The following is a 16,642-nucleotide window of genomic DNA, read 5'->3' as shown; positions in this document are numbered from 1 at the left end:
GGGCTGAATCTCCAGGGTCTGTCCAATATTGGCTTATTTTCCTTTGGGAATGATGCTGGTGGTAGGCTTGCACCAATGGGCAGCTCTCAGACTGTCCCGTTTGTCCTCCCCTTTCTGCCTTTGTCAGGTGGCAAGGGTATAAGCAAAGGAGGAGCAGTTGTTTCTGGGTAGGTTGCTGTTCATGTGCTTCAGGTGTGGGAAGTGTGTGCTGCAGAGATGGGGATGTGCAGACCCAGAGCTCTGAAAAGAGAGCTGGAGGCGAGTGGTGGTACAGGAAGGAAAGCTATCAGGTCAGAAATCAAAAGAATAAGCAGCATGTAAGCTACGAAGTATGTATAATTGTCCAGCTAATTAGGAGCAGTGAGAAGGTTCTCTATGCATGTGTGTCGTAGCCTCTCCAGTATGCCAACCTACTGTTTGTCAGAGGGGCTGAAAGAATGTACATGCTCAATTCCTAGATAATTAAACTCCCTGACATGCTGGAGCTAAACTTAGTCACTGTATAGCTGGTAAATAAACATACTAGGGTAAATCTTGTCCTAACAGTTGGTGGAGGAAATTCATCTACTCCATCTGTTTCTCACCTCTTGTATTTAGGTAAGAATACATGGATTTTTCTCCCCCATATTTCTCCCCCATCTCTCTTTATATTGATCCATAATTCTTTCCTACCTACCTACACCCACTCTTTTGTCTCTAAATATGCCCTGGAAAACTGTTTCAATGAAATCTTGAAGCTCCTTTCTTCTCAGTGGTGAGTATTGGTTTAAAATGAACCAATTCCTTTTCTTTAGTAATTCTTGTCTTTTCATTGATGGATTTCTGATTATTCCTGATAAAGACATGGAGAATATATGTAACAGCAGTGTGTATATCGACTTAATATCTCAGAGGGCAATGAGATTGATTATTCTTTAAGTCTTGGGTCAATATTTACCTCTTGGGTCATTAAATCGTGATTTTCATTTCTATAGGAGTCAATATCTGCCTATAAAGGCAATCAAAACTTCTGCTAAAACTGGAAATGTGCCTTGTGCCTAGTTCATATGACAGCTGACATGAGAGAGATGGATTAGATAGACAGATAGATTAGACAGTGTAGAAAGAGATTATTTGCCGTGAAGGTAGGTCATGTTCTGTGCTTCGCTTCTAGGAATTCATGCAAAGATCTGACAGCATTGTGCAATACAGTTGCACAATTATATTTTCCTGAAAATTATGTAGCACAGGTTTTGAATTTAAAGAAGCCAAAGTGATGATTAATTGCGTGGGAAAGCACAGATTTCAAATCTCATGAGGATAAAGCTGGAGTTTAGGAGTTTAGAAGTTGAAAGAGCCTGACAAATTGCTCTGTTGTATCATAAGTTACCATGAACCCTTAAGTTCCCAAGTTGCTGTGGATTCTTGCACAGGTGTCATGTTTATTTCTGCTGCAGACAGAAATGCACCAGTCTTGACTCTGGATCCCTCAGATCATGTCAGATTGAATAGGTAAAGCAAGATATAACTGATGAACAAAGTTTGACACAGGTTATAGGCATGGGGCATGGCACAGTCTAAGCTCCTCTGAAGAGACCTGAAAAAAAAAAGAAAACATTAACCCTCCACTATAGTCTTATAGTGCTTATTATGAATAACCAGGCAGCTTTTTCTTTTTCAATGCTCAAGATCTTTCCTGTTCTAAATTTTTTTGTCCCCTCTCCCTAGGTTTTCTGTGACTACCACGGCCACTCCCAGAAAAAGAATGTGTTTGTTTATGGCTGCAGCATCAAGGAGACCTTGTGGCAAGCAGGCTGTACGGTCGACACAGCGGTTATCACAGAAGATGTTGGCTACAGGGTGGGTCCACTTTGCTCCTCTCTGCAGTTACTGATGAGCATGTGCACCTACGCAGCTAGTTAAGGCAAGGCCAGCTCACAAATTCTGGAGATGGGTGCAAACTTCCCTTACTCCAGAGAAGTAATGGTCCAGAGAGTTTCAAATCATGCATAATATCTTTACGTACCAGATATTAGCAAGAATATTGTCACTAGATGGGTCCCTATTTATTTCACTTTAGTAAGATGCTGTGTTATAATCTTTGGCTACAGACTAATAGGAAAGCCATATTTTTGTGCATTTTATAATTTCTAAACACACATACACTTTTGTCTCCTCACCCCACCATAATAAGAAAATAAATAGGAATTATGTAATGGTAACTGGGAAAATGACAGTGTGCCCCTGTCCTGCTCAGCTGAATTGTTTCATCACTAAATGCTTCTGGTCCCACTGAAAACACCAGAGAATTCAACAGGTATCAAACTGATCTAACATAGCGGAGTTATCTCCACAGCAAGTGCTTGGTGTCATAGCTAGGGAAATTTTTCTGGAATTAGAAAGGACAAATACTAAAGACTGTTTTATTTCTACTTCATGTGAATGTCTCTTTCATCAAACTGTCCTCTGGGTTTCCTGACTGTGTCTCTCTTTTTCTTTTTTTTTTTTGGTGTGTCTGTTTAGATGACATTTTCCTCTTAAATGACAAATTCCTGTGGGGGGAAAAAAAAGAACTTTATAAGCTGCAATTACAGTCTTAAAAATGTTAATTTCACAAAGCATTAATTGTGGCCTTAAACTGATTATAGAGGTATAGCTTGGTTCACTCCAACCTGAAAAGTTGAAAAGCCTTTTTCAGTTCACATGTCTGTATGATTTTTGCTACTTCAGCACAAATACTAGTTATCCTCCCATAAGGATGCCACATCTTATGTGTTCATCTTATGGGACTGTACACAGCATACTGAAACTTGACTGGAAGAAAGTGCTTCAGCGTTCATCGTGAGGGGTCCCTGTGGCAAACACTCTCTTTCACAAAGAAGGCAGGGACAGTCCTTACAGTTGGGACATCTTTTTGCTGTGTTTGAATTCAGAAGGCTTGAAAAGGCTGAGGATGGTTCGCTGTTACACAAACAGAATTCAAATGCTGCTTTCAGCATCTGGATCCTGTCTTGAATTTGCAATGAAGAAAGCAGGAGCAAGGCTCCAAGGCTGCCCGAGAATACCCTACAGCCATCCTGTAAGAAAGACTTTTGTGGTTCAAATCCTCTCTTTTGCACAAAACAGGAGATGGGTGCCTGCTGCAGTTCCTGCCGATGGGTCACCCTCTTCCTTCTTATGTTGGGGAAAGTGGGTATATAGGAGAACACATCTGCAGTTGCAAACTGCAGCAGATAGTCGCTGCTGTCTCAGACTTGCTTCCTCGCACTGTTTGCACAGGCTTCTCTCCAGCCTCCTGTAGGTAGTTGGGGATTAACCCAGCCTCCATGACTGCTTTTTCTCCCCAGGAGCAGGAACCAAATACCTTAAGGTGATGTTGGTTTTGGAACATCCTTTGCCTCATAGGTCATAGACTCAGCAATATACGGGAGTTAGAGTCTTTGTTACCTCCTAATATTTGGTGGCCTTGGGTAACTTGCATTGGCAGCAAAGTCCAGCTGAAGATTTGTCCTTTTGATAGGTATTCCAGGCCCCTTTGACAGCAATCTCTGCAGGGACATCAGTAAAGAGTTATAATTCCATTCTCTTCTAATAGGGTTGGAAGTTTACGGACAGGGTTTTGTGTGAGGGGAGTAGCTTCCTTTGCTGCTGTACATGCTAAATCCAGCTGTGTGCAAGAAAGGGAACAGTCACACCGCTGCGTTATCATTAAGGCATCCTTTAAAAGGGTGTATTTCCACCCTTTCAAAATATACTATTGAAAGATAATTAATGAAAAGAATAAGTAGAGAAGAACCATTAGTGTGAAATCCAGTGAACACTGGTAAAAGTAAAAGAATATTAAATTGACATTTGCTAATGTTCCTAAATGAGTCCTGCGTACAGAGATATTACTGTTACCTGCCAGCATTTTTATTTAATTAAATGTAAAAGATTGATTATGCATATAATTTCAATTGTTTTAAAAAGCTAAACTGGATTAGGGGTCTGATTATTTTATTTGATAGTATATATTTACCAAAAAAGTCTGTGTGCTGGTTTAGATAAGTGCAGAATGAAAACTATCTGAACCTTCACATAGAGTTTAACTGGATCTCATGAGTGTGCTGAGGCTTATAAACATCTGGGTAATATAGCTCTGCTGCATTTTTTTTTAATTCCAGTTCAACCCAAATCCAGGAAAAACCTGGAAGCACTGCACGAAAGCATACTATTTTGTGATTCCCATGCAGCAAATAACAGTTTGAAGATAATCCAGAAATGTTGGATGCTTAGTCTGCAGCAAGCAGTCAATTTTCAAGATTCTTCTGTTCAGTATGCCCACAGGGAAGGGAGTGCTGTGGCTGTTAGTAGCACACTGGAGGTCCTGACTTAAGAGTTAGGCTCACAGTGGTCTCAGGTTTAAAATGCAGTCTCTTGTTTTGTTCCAGTTTTCTCATCTGAAAAATGGACCTTATAGATCTTTAGATCTGCACCTTATAGAACTGGTAAAGTCCATTGACAGCTGTAGCCAGAATATACTGAAAAATTAAAATTACTTTTTTATTAGAGATGTGTGCAGCTAAGCTGTTTGCAGGGGGTATTGCAAAATAGTTTAGGCCAAAGATTTATAATTCACATCAAACACGTTTTAGGAAAAGACATTATTCTTTCACTTTCAATGAAACCAAATATTCTCATACAGTGCCATGAAGTAAAGCTCAACAGAACGGAACTACAATTGCTCAGAATCAGTCAGTGAAACTGATTGTTATTGGAAAGCGAAATTAGCTGGTTGGATTTCACCACCCAAACTGAATGAGATTTAAAGGTAAATGCCATTAGCAATAAGCAGGAACTCTTCTATATGGTTCTGTTCAGTTCAGATGTTTAAGCTGTCAGCAAAGAAATAATGAGTGTCCTCATTTTGCTTACTCCTCTCTAGATGGATCAAATGGTCTTTTGGCATATGTTGTGGTTAGGATACCAGCACTGAAATTTAGACACACACACGCACGTACACACATGCGTGTAAATGTGCGTGTGTACCTAAAGGTCCAGTTTCTACGTTAAGCACACCTAGTGCTAACATATCCAGTATTTTTATGGTTTTTTTAGGCTGTAAAAGTAACGCATTTAGCACTGGCTTGGTGAGAACTAAGTGTTGCCAATGAGCTGATGGAAGTGTTTGATACTGCAGTGTATTAGGAGTGTTTATAGACTTTGTTGTTGGGAAATACGATTTCCAGAACAAGAAAATCACTCAGGGCTAAGATATAATTTTTACTGGGTTTTCATGATTACTTTTTATTGTGATTCTCTAAATGAAGTGTATAAAATACATCATTTGGACACAGATGAGAATATCTTGGTTTGTTTCACAATGCAAGTTAGTTAAATTTTGAGCTCTATTTTCATATAATTATGTGTGACCTTCGTGAGAATACATATCCCCTTTCTCTGCTCTGTGCTAGGTTCAGACAAAACTCCTTCCATAGCTGAATGCCTTGTCGAATTGTGGGTGCATGGCGGGAGGAGCTATAGCCTAGCTGGAGAGAGGAGAATGGGAATATCAGGTACTGGACTATGACTGCAGCCCTTTCGGCAGCACAACAGAAAGCTGTAGGTTAATGTCAAAGCTGCTTGAAAACAAAACTCTGTAAGTGACTTCAGCAGTCCCAAACTATTGGGAGTGAAAATGTTTGATTTTGGTGAGATATACCAAGTGTATTGGATATTTTGCATTTTAGTCTTTGCGATGAAACAAATGTTAGAATATGAGGAATTCACATGGTTGGAGGTCTCGGTAACCATGTCTACAGATAGATTTAGTGATATGTACATTAAAAAAAAAAGTCTCTACATACACACATATACAGAAACACATGCACATCTGTTCAGTTAGTTCTCTTATTGCTGCTGGTGTTTTCTCCTAGACTCTTCCTAAAATCCTGGATAAAGTGGCCCCTGCATTTGTCATGAACAGCTGCAGCTTCCTGGTGGAGAAGTCCCGGGAGTCGACAGCCCGGGTGGTGGTATGGAAGGAAATGGGTGTGTTGAGGAGCTACACTATGGAGAGCACATACTGCGGCTGCAGCCATGGAGTCTACAAGGTGAGTAAATATTTCAAAGAACACTGTGCCACCCTCCTCCTAATGCACATCTCATGAGCTTGGAAGGGTAAAGCAGGGGAAATAGCCATTGTCTTGATGCTTAGCATTGTCTGCTTCCTCCAGACCCATATAGCCATGCTTCTGAGTTTTTCCTCAGTGAAATCTTTCCATGATCCCTCACTCTTTTACCTTCCATGCCAGGAAAGTAGAGTCCTTGCTCTGAGGTTTTGTTCAACAGTGAAATAAAAACAAACTCTTGTCTGGAGACAAAAGCATTGAGCCAAAGGAAGGAGTGTTTTTGAGATGATACAGGGCACTTATCCTCATAAGGGCATTCACAGTGTTGTAAAGAATACAATGGCAGGTCATATGGATGTCTTTGAGCCTAGTTCTAAGGTAAGTAACTTGAATACTAGTGACATCAAACTTTTTGGTACAGGCTAGCTACCTGAGCATTCACCTGGCTAAATTTAGGAGCCTGCACTGAGAATTGTGCATTTGGAGTTGCCTGTTACTGACAGCCAAAGGTAACTAATCTAAGGCTAGTTTTGAGAGCTATCCCTAAGCTCAGAGTATGCCTGTGACTGTGATCTAGACGAACCCGATTCCACATCAAATGAAGTTCCAGTCTTGGTAGGAAGGGCTGTACTCATACCAAATGCATCGGAGACATCAGTCTATGAGATCTCCTGGCACTTTTTAAGTATACAGGATGAACTCTGGTAATTGCATTTGAGTGATCATAATTCTTCATTGAATCAAATGGTGAATTTTTTCTCTTGTTCCTTTCCCAGACCTGTTGCTTTCATTGAAAGGCTTACGTGTTCCACCCCATTTCTCCCACTAGGGAGCGATCCTTATCTATACGGCATTAATAAGCAGTTAAGGATCCTAAAAGACCCTTAAGGAAAGAGCCATTATTGCAAATAACAATTAATTAATAAGACATTCAAATTATTGTCTTTGGAAGCTCTATACTAATCCTTTTACCTCTCTGTAGAATGTAGCCAGGAAGTACTCAGCTGCTGTTTTAACCATGCTCTACTATATACACATCAATTCCAAGACAGGAAAGGCAGAAGGAAAAAACCAGTAGACAGTTTAAAGAAAGAGAATATAATTGCCCCGGGCATTACATCTAGCACTCCGTACTTCTGAGAGGTGCTAATGTTTTTTTGATGGGCGCCACAGGTCAAGACAGCAGTTTTGAATCTTTTTTTAGACAGTGGGAGAAAATCTACCTTGACTGAAGACAGTGACAAAACTAGAGATCTCTGTAGATGAGGATTTCACTCATTTCCTAGATAACCACACTAAGACCTAAAAACAGTGACTCATCAGATTATATCAATATCTAATGATTTGTTCTCCTTCTCCTTCAAGATCTGTGAGGTCTTTAACCCAAATTAGCTTAATTTGTGCCATCAGAGGCTTAATAGTAAGAAGAGAACATTAAATGCCACATTCAGATATTGCATTTAAGCACTATGCCATCTACAGGGGCCCTGCATTATATAATAGTCACCAAAAATAAGCAGAAAGACCTAATGCAGATGGTTCAGGATTTTTTTTTTTAAAGAAATCCTTTAAAATTTGTGACATTATTTCCTACATTCTTTCTTGCCCTCTTTTTCATCACTGCTCAGGGCCACAGGCAGCCACTGAGGGCAAAAGCAAGTTGACTTATGAGGGCTTGTCACTAGTGGCAGAATCCAATATTCTCATGGCCTATAAGGAAGTCTGTAAGATGTAAAGCAGTTCTGAAATTTCAATTCTGAACACCCTGAAAAGCTGAGTCCCAGTTGGATCATTGGGTTATTTAATGAGGTCACATATATTTTTTTTTTTTCTTTGTTTAGGATTATCATTCATCTCAAATATGGAGGGTACATAAATATTCCCATGAGGGAGCATTTCTTCTTCATTCCTTCATCATAAGGATAATACAAACACTTTTTGCAGTTTCTCCAATTCAGGCAGCTTTACAGTATTTCCACTCATTTTTTCCAAGTACACTAAGTACCCAACTTATTAGTATCAAAATGGAATAAAATTTCGTATGCTGACATTTACGCTGGAGCTACATATAAATATCTAAACTATCTCTTTCAAATAATTGATATTAATAGGCTGTTTCCTCTCCCTTTTAGTCTTTAGTGTTGGTTCTTGCTTGCTTGTTTGCTTGTTCTTACAAGTGGATTATTTAGCGTATGGGCTTGACAGGTTGAGCTGAAGATTTCATTGCATAATACCATTTAATACTCAGCTTCCATCTATCAAGCCAAAGCTACTTCATTAGTATCTGGAAGCACTGAAATTATTCGTGTAAACTGGAAATTAATCACACAAGATGTCACATTTTTCTGGAGACTTCAGCCTGAGTTCTTCACTCTTGGACCCTTGAGTTGATGTGTGTGTGAAAAATAGACTGCGACTAATGCTCAGGCAGGATATGTCAGCATCGTATTTAGAACTTTCTGGTATTTGGATTGGTAGATTTGTGTTTAACTGGGAAGAGACTCAGTTTCTTAATTGCATAGGATTAATCTCCCTGTAGGGATATATCCGGAATCTCCCCTGGACAAGCATGCCCTCATGTTTTTGATGGTTTTGTACCTTGAAGTACAGTACAAACAGCAGCTAGGATTTAAAACACCTCATGTTATGCAGCAGAGACTCCCAAGTCCAGCATCGTTCAGCGAATGAGTGGCCAAAGTTCTAATAGAGCACAGCAGACACAGATCCTGGTTTTTAGCTTTCCTCCTGCTTGTAAGTGATGAAAGTAATTCATTCAAGTAGCTGCTTTGCTGGCTATGAGCACAGATACAGTGCTTGGAGTTGCACGTCTGATAGGGATTGTGTAAAAGATTTAGGAAGAGAACAAAAGCCTTGTAGACACTGCAAGAGGTTAGAATATTAATTGTACAAGGCTGATGAGTGTGGCCCCTATCACCACAGAGCAATGTCGAGGAAGGGCTGAGCTAAACCAGAAGCTATTTTTTCTGATAGAGTCCAGAAAAGATGCTGCTAGAGCTTTTCCAAGGAACCTGTGTGGCCTCTCTTGGATTGAAATGTAGCCTTCATATTTTAAAACAGTTTAGTGAGTGAAAGATAACGCAGGAATTTGGTACTATTGATATGTAAATGGAAAGAATAGTGACCCCAGCCTCGTTTGAAAGTCGTTTGATTTCAAATGGAGAGGAGGGCGGAAATGAGAGGAGAAAAGAGACGGTTTATCTCTGTCGAATTTCCCTGTCTGTGTGATCAATGGAAACACAATAAGCCAACTACCCTTAAGGAAGTGAAACATAAAACTAAAGAAACTATTGATCTTATCTAAGGTTTTGTTCAACTAAGGAAGAAGAAAAGAAAGGGAAAAAATATCCAAACTCTCTTTCATTTTGTCTGGATTGCCCAATTCAATCTTAGAGGAGCAGTGTCTCCATTTGAAAGTTGCTAAAAACAAAGCAGCCAATTTCTGATGGGAATTCTCCCTCCTGCTGCTGTCAGTTTGCAGCCCTATGGTCAAAAGAGGAAAAAAAAAATGATAAAAAAAGAACCAAAAAAACCCCAACCACCACCAATAAAGAAACCCCAAACCTGCTTATAATTCCTTTTCGCTGTGAAAGCAGTCTGCATTGTTCCCTCATTGCAGCTTTTACCCCTCCAGCTCACCATGTGGTGATTTGGTCGTTTGGTGTTTTCTGGTTTTTTTTTTTTTTAATTGCCTTTTCTCTTTTGTGGGATGTAGAACCCCTTCTCATCTTTGATTTTTAAACGACTGAATGCAAGGCTGTTCTGTAAGAGGTTCTACTGACTATAGGTACAGTCAGGCACAGTCATGGCCCCAGAAGAGTCAAATCTCCATCCACATATATTGATATTTTCCCAAGTTTCTTGTGTGATTGATTTTTAAACTTCCATATCTCTTTGGTGTTACCATGTTCTATCGTGTTACACTGTTTCACCTTTCTTCTTGATTCCTTGTACCTGACCTTCTAATTATGGCCCTTCTATAGTGTATTGCACTGCGCTCTTCCATTCATTACTGCATCTATCATCCTACAATTTAATATATACAGCTGAGTTCCAAACCATATGTCTTGGTAATATAGCAAATCTCAAAAATTCAGCTTCATGCTCTGTGAGTACATGCTATGTTGGAAAAGTATTATCCTTGGCATGTCGTGCCTGGTGGAGATGTAGTACTAACGGAAATAGACTTTAGCTTCTTGCTTCAAAGGGGTTATAAACAACGAGGGGTAACAAATGAGTTTTAAAATTATTGCAGATATCTTGACAGTGCCCTTTGAAGGAGATTTTACTAGTGATATGGATCCCTCTTTGCAGAAAGCCTCTGGGAGAGCTGAGAAAAAAGATTTCCTCCACAAACACGTGCCCCCCCCCACCCCGTCCAGTCCAATGCTTCTAAGTCAGAGGAATTGAATACCCCAAATTTTCTCATCAGACTTGATTAGAAGGAAAGGCCATCCCTTTGCAGGGACACTGGAAGCAGAGAGATCATCACCAAGCCGCAGGGCCATCCATTGCATAAGACACTCTTGTTAGTGGTTCAAAATGTCCTTTTTGAACAAAAGTGTTGAGAATTAGTGTGATTGGAAGACCTGATATTATCCATCCCCTTTAACCTGGCTAGCATGGGCTGAATTATTTAAAATGAGTGATGAACCAGCGATTTACCATGGAAGTGTGGCTGAACTAAAGCCATATGCCAAGATGAAAGCCTTTCCTCTTTCCACTCCTTCAGAGGTGGACTTCTCTGGTTTGTCCTGTTTCTGCCCAAATTAGCCAATTTGTTACCCATGTATGATTTGTCCACTGAATTGCAGCACTAGTTTTTTTTATAGTTATCTATAAACAATGAAATATTTTCATCATCTTCCTTACTATTGAAGATTACTTACCAAATTTCTGTGAGGAATTTTTATGTATGCTTTATTTATAAGCAGTTTATTTCAGTTAATAGTCAGACATTGAGTTGTTTTGATGGAGTTTGCAGGTCACACGATACTGCTTTTATTCTCCAGTAAGATGTATATTGTTCTTGTAATTGGAAGTCTGGTGCACAAACTTACAAATAATTTTAATTTGGCCTCTGGCCAGTATTCAGCCACCAACAAACATGGTTTCATTCTTGCCATAAAGCATACTCGATAAGTTCTTGCAGAAAAAAGCAAAGAAATAGATATATCCTATGCTTTCTGGTGTACGTTTCTGGAAAATTCTTATATCATCTTTGCAAGTCTGACAGGCTTTTCCTCATTTCTGATTTCTTTTTTCCCCCAGAGCTTACGCTTTTCCTAAGAATGGGTAAGTCTCAAAAGCATTCGAAAGTTTTTTTGAAAAAATCATCTCTAAAATGTGTGTTTAGCTGACCCTCTGTGCTCTGGGGATCTCGTTCAAAAGCAGATGCTGAGAATACGAAAGAATGATTTTCTTTCTGATAGTTCTCCTTCCAGTTCTGGTCCAAAGTGGCTCAAATTGGAAACAGATGTAACAGCAAGAAAAGTATAGAAAAAAATAGTTACCACATAGTAATCTAAGAACTGAAGGTTCAAATTAAGCATTTTGTTTGTTCTATTTCCTTAAGTTGTTACCCAAGGCAAAAGTCTGCATCCTATTTGCTTTATTTTCCTGCTTCTTTTATTTCCACCAACCCCTTGCACTAATCGATTGATGATTCAATTTGTTAGACATCTTAACTTAAAATTTTAGGTTTGTGGGCGTCACTTCATAAAACTATGTAAGGGTTAATGGCATTTAGGACGTGGGGAAAGAGGAGTGAAAGGGCTTCTGAGCAAACAAATCAGGAGATAGTGGGTCTTTGTCTTCCTTGGAGACTTGTAGATTCTTCTATGAACTGCTGCAGGATTTCCCCTCATTAGTTGTTTTTCATTGGTTGGTTTGTTTGTTTTAATTAAATGACAGAATGCCAACTCAGAAATCACATGCTCAGCTGTACTCGGATCTGTTTGGTTTGTGCCACATAATACAATAGGAGTTTGAAGGTGTGCTGACTTTGGCTCTCTTGGATTGTTTGGGAAAGCAAATCACAGAACTGGGAGAATTTTGTAGGGATTCTTTGCCCCTTATATCTCCAAGGAAGCTGGAGTTGTTCAGTAAGACTATCTTGGCTGCTTTCATTCTTCCTGATAGGTAATAAGACACTTGTATTAAGGCAAGAGTGACCAAAACCATGAGATGTAAATATAATCTCTGTTCGTAAAAGTTGTGGGTGTTATTTCTATTCACTACTTTTTTGTTGCTGTTGTTGAAGGTGCTCAATATTGCCAGAATGGAGGGCCATTTATGTGCACTTAAAAGTCCGTAAATTTTGCGAGAAGGTAGTTCAGGCGTCCATGCTGTCTTCCCATTTCCTGATCTACTCCACAGTCAGCCCAGCCTTGGTGTTTTGGAAGAGAACAATAATTGAGCAGAGTTGTTTTTCATGTTGTAATTTCTGGAGAGGGCTTATTTCATATTTGTTTGGGTTTTGGGGTGGCAGGGGAACTGGTTTGGTTTTTTTAGCCCTATATAGGGCAAGACCTGTTTTCTGGCACTAGTGTGACTGTTTGAAGCTCTTTGCTGGGGACACTCAGCCCCTCTTCCAATGCTTGCCAAATGTTTTGTGAACGAGCCTGGAAAAGCAATGGTCTCTTAATCCAGTAGACTGAGTTTGCTGCTGTACAAACCATAGACTCATAGAATGTCCTGAGTTGGAAGGGACCCACAAGGATCATCAAGTCCACCTCCTGTCCCTGCGCAGGACAGCGTATGTTTTCTTAGGAAGACTGAGTAATTCTTTATCTCTTTCAAGAAGTTAGTATATGGGTGATTGTCTACCAAATACGGTGCACTAGTCCATCTGTTGAGGTGTCCCATGAATTCTGCCTTGAAACAGACTTTGGAAAAAGTCCTCCCTGGTGCCTGCTGCAGTGGGTTTCAGCTGTCACTCAGGCCATCTTCTTTCCTGTTCCCTGGCTGAAAGATTAAAGTGTTAGGGGACTGAGGTATGTGCCATTGTGTTTGAACTCACATAGTTACTAAAAACAGCAGAGAATGACACTTAATGAAGAAGAATGGACTCATAGCTTTCTCTAGCCTCCCTGTCCCCAAAGCACTCAGGAAGCACTAAAACCCAACACAAGAATTGTCAGGGCACATCGGGAAACAGTATTTTAGTCCTTCTCATTATTGATGTATACCCAAGGAATGATATATTGGATTTTTTAAAAATATATGTATGACAAAAGATGATCACTGATGCTAGCTGGATCATGGGTGAAGATACTAATTTTAATTATGTTTTATTTTGACTATTTCTCCAGAGATGTTGAGCCAGCTGTATATCTGACTTGCTAAGTCTGGTGGTGTTATATGAAGGTAGATTTGGATAGTTAGCTTTGGAGAGATGTTCCAGAGACCTTGACAGCCTTGGAAGGAAGTATGTGTTATCAATGCACTGGGGATAGCTTGTGAATGTGTTCCCTTCCTCTTAGACCCTGTCTGGAAGGAAACAAGAGTACCTCTGCCAGCTACATTACTGTGATAAAAGCCAGGAGAGGCACCAGATTTAGCAACCAGTACATGACTAAGGATAAAGTTATTCTAACTGCAGACATTTGGTTAAACAAAATGGGAAAGTCTGTACAGAATTGCTGTCACAGTGGTGAATGTAAGACACCTCAAACTGAGTTTGAGGCATCTCTAGTGGGAATGAGCCATAGGGAAGACAGATCACAGCCTATTCCCACAGCGCTAGTCTTTTAAGCTTGCTGCATGATTCTGTTCTGAACTTTCCCACCAAGGTTAGTACTTGTGTACCAGTAGAGCGTAGGTTAGGACTGATCTCTGGCATTTCCAGATATTTCAGTCCCAGACTAAGCTTTTGACACAGCATTTTCACACAGGGGCGATGCATCTTTGCAGTATGGAGATGGCAGCCCTATTAATGGTGCCAAAAGATGTGCGTTATGGTATTTAATTGCCAGAGCAACACAGAGATTAGGCTGAAATTCCATGTCTCTTGGTTTGTAGCCACATAACCTGTGTTTTCTGGTCCTGTTAGGCTATATTGAGTCAAATTATTTAGTCCTGGGTGAGAACTCTCCACAGGCATCCCAAGGTGATGCTTCAGGCTGACATGGATAAGTCCTAGCAACTAAGATAACCTTGGGCTCAAGAGCATTGTCCTCATGCCATTTCATGTGCATAGACATTTCCCTAGTTTCCTTCTCCTTTAATGTAAAGACACCCCACTATATATCTGCAGAAACAAGAGTGCTGAAGATAACATTAGCATAAAATGGAATGGACAAAAGGCTGTAGATAGAACAACATGGGATCTTAGGTCCCATTTTAGGACCTCAGTGTCATGCAAATCACATTTCTCTGTCTCTCCTGCTTAGTCATTCAAGCTATGAAATAGGATGCAAATCATGGCTTGGCAGAAAATACAGGTGCTATATCCTAACTCAGATTTTGTTGGTAAAAACATGTTACAAAAGGATGAAAATATGGTCCTGAACCACAAAGAAGTGAAAAATTTCTTAGCTTCTCTGCCTTTTGGAACCAATTACAAAGTTGACTCTAAGGGACGTCTGCTTCTCCAGCTCCTAAGCAGACAGCCTGGCCCAATCTGCAGCCCTTTGGCAGAAGTAATATCTTAAATCAACTCCTTGTCTCTACTGTTGATAGATTATTGGGTGCTGACTGGCTGTGTAACTGGAGAATAGGTCCCATGCCATATGGTTAAATTACAGCGCAATAAAAAATTACGATGGGGTGAGATCATAATAGATCTGACTCTGCAAAGCTGGGAGGTATCCAGTTCTGTTGAGGTTCAGTGGACATGGCTGGCATGCAGAACAGCAAAGCAGAGCAATTGTCTATCTCCTTCTTGGACCACCATTTTCCACCATCACATAATTGAAACCGTTGTCTTAGCTCTGCTGTTCACCCCTTCTGTTTGTGACTCAGCCTTGGAGGGCTTGTTCCAACAAATCCCTGCAATCTCCTACATTCCTTTCACTTTCTAGTGATGTTAGAATTTCCTAGCTGGTAGTCGCCCTTTATTAAGGCAAGGGAGGGGTTATCAAACTGGTTCCTTACAAAGGGAATCAAAAGTGCAAGTATCCTGTCATACCCATCTTTCGGAATTTGACAGAGCAGGATTAGGTGGAAGAATCCCAGTTTTTGACATTACAGATCTGGGCAACCTAGATGCTTGAAGCAAAAAAATCCATTTGCAATTGCACTCAAGGTTGCATGGAGAAGAGATTACATTTTGTGAGGGAACAAGATACGATTCAATGGCTGACCTGCATATTTTCACTCTGATGACAAGACACCGTTATTGTGGCCCCATTTGAAAACAAACAAAACCGGTGTACTCATGCAGGGACAGCAAATGTTGTCACCTCGTGACCGAGGGAGTGGGTCCTTCCATGCACTGTAAGGAGGAACAAACTCTCCCAGTATTAAAATCAGTGCCGCCATGCTCAGAAGTCAAACAGTCCTTTGTAGTGCCAAAAGGCTGAAAATGACTAGCAATTTGTGGTCAGACTAATCTCTGAATTGTATTTAGTCAGTTTATGCATATAGGTGAGGATCTGGTACATTCACAGTACAAATTATTAGAGCAAATAGAAAACTACAGAAAAGAAGAAAAGTAGATGCTTAAAGATTATTTTTAATTTTCTACCATAAATATCATAGGGGTGACACAAATCAGACAATTACAGTCAAACAAGCACGTACGTGATTTTTCTGGATGAAATGTTACTGTTCTATTTGAAGCCCACTAAGCAATCCTGAATGGCATGACCTTGAATGCCTGTGGGATTTCAGTCTGCTAAAGAAAAAACTCTTAGGAAGGATAAGGGATAGAAAAGCAACATTCCTAATGAAAACTAACTGCAGTATTTCAGTGGTGTCCCTTCAGAAGTCCAAATATCATTGCACATCATCCTTTCAAGTTTTCTGTGGAATTACAGCAGCTAGCTTTTTGATTTCTGACACCTCTTTTGCTTGTTAATCTGGCCCCGTGTGGATTTATTGTACAAATCTATTTGGCAGCTGAAAATTGCCCTTTGATGAAGCTCCTAGTCTAATCACAAACTCCTCAGGCATGGAAAATAAGAATGGGGAGGTGGCAAAAGCACAGGCTAAAGGAGGCATGTTTGTCTTTCACTCTGCATGGATTTTAGAAGCATCTAAATTTCAAAGTCTTTAACACACAGGATTTTCTGCAAAGATTGATTTTTCTCCTCTTAGGATCGTAACATTTGCCATGCCGGATCAGACCATTGGTCCATATAATCAGGTAACCCGCGTCATACAGAGGCTGGTTCCTCACGGCTCAGAAGAGAACAAAACCAGCCTGTAATGCAACTGAATCAATTACACTAAGACATGGAAATAATCCTACCAGCCTGACCTGCCTCTCCTCCACTTCATACACTGCAGCATGGGGCTTGATTATCATTATCACAACCTTGACACGATGAGTTACATTCTCTGTGAATAATTATGGCACTTTTTCATCCCCT

At 40.1% G+C, this 16,642-nt stretch overlaps 1 protein-coding gene across 1 annotated transcript in view; it reads left to right on the top strand.

Moving 5' to 3' along the window:
• The window catches only part of AGBL1 (AGBL carboxypeptidase 1), a 270,250-nt gene that overhangs the window by 139,747 nt on the left and 113,861 nt on the right, over positions 1–16,642 (top strand). The window contains exons 19-20 of the mRNA XM_075100597.1: positions 1,708–1,839; positions 5,895–6,071. Coding sequence (XP_074956698.1) covers positions 1,708–1,839; positions 5,895–6,071 — 309 coding nt within the window. The remainder of the gene's footprint in view (positions 1–1,707; positions 1,840–5,894; positions 6,072–16,642) is intronic.

This window comes from Phalacrocorax aristotelis, chromosome 7 (genome assembly GCF_949628215.1).
Source record: "Phalacrocorax aristotelis chromosome 7, bGulAri2.1, whole genome shotgun sequence".
Lineage (NCBI taxonomy): Eukaryota > Metazoa > Chordata > Aves > Suliformes > Phalacrocoracidae > Phalacrocorax > Phalacrocorax aristotelis.
This window is presented reverse-complemented; position numbering and strand designations above follow the sequence as displayed.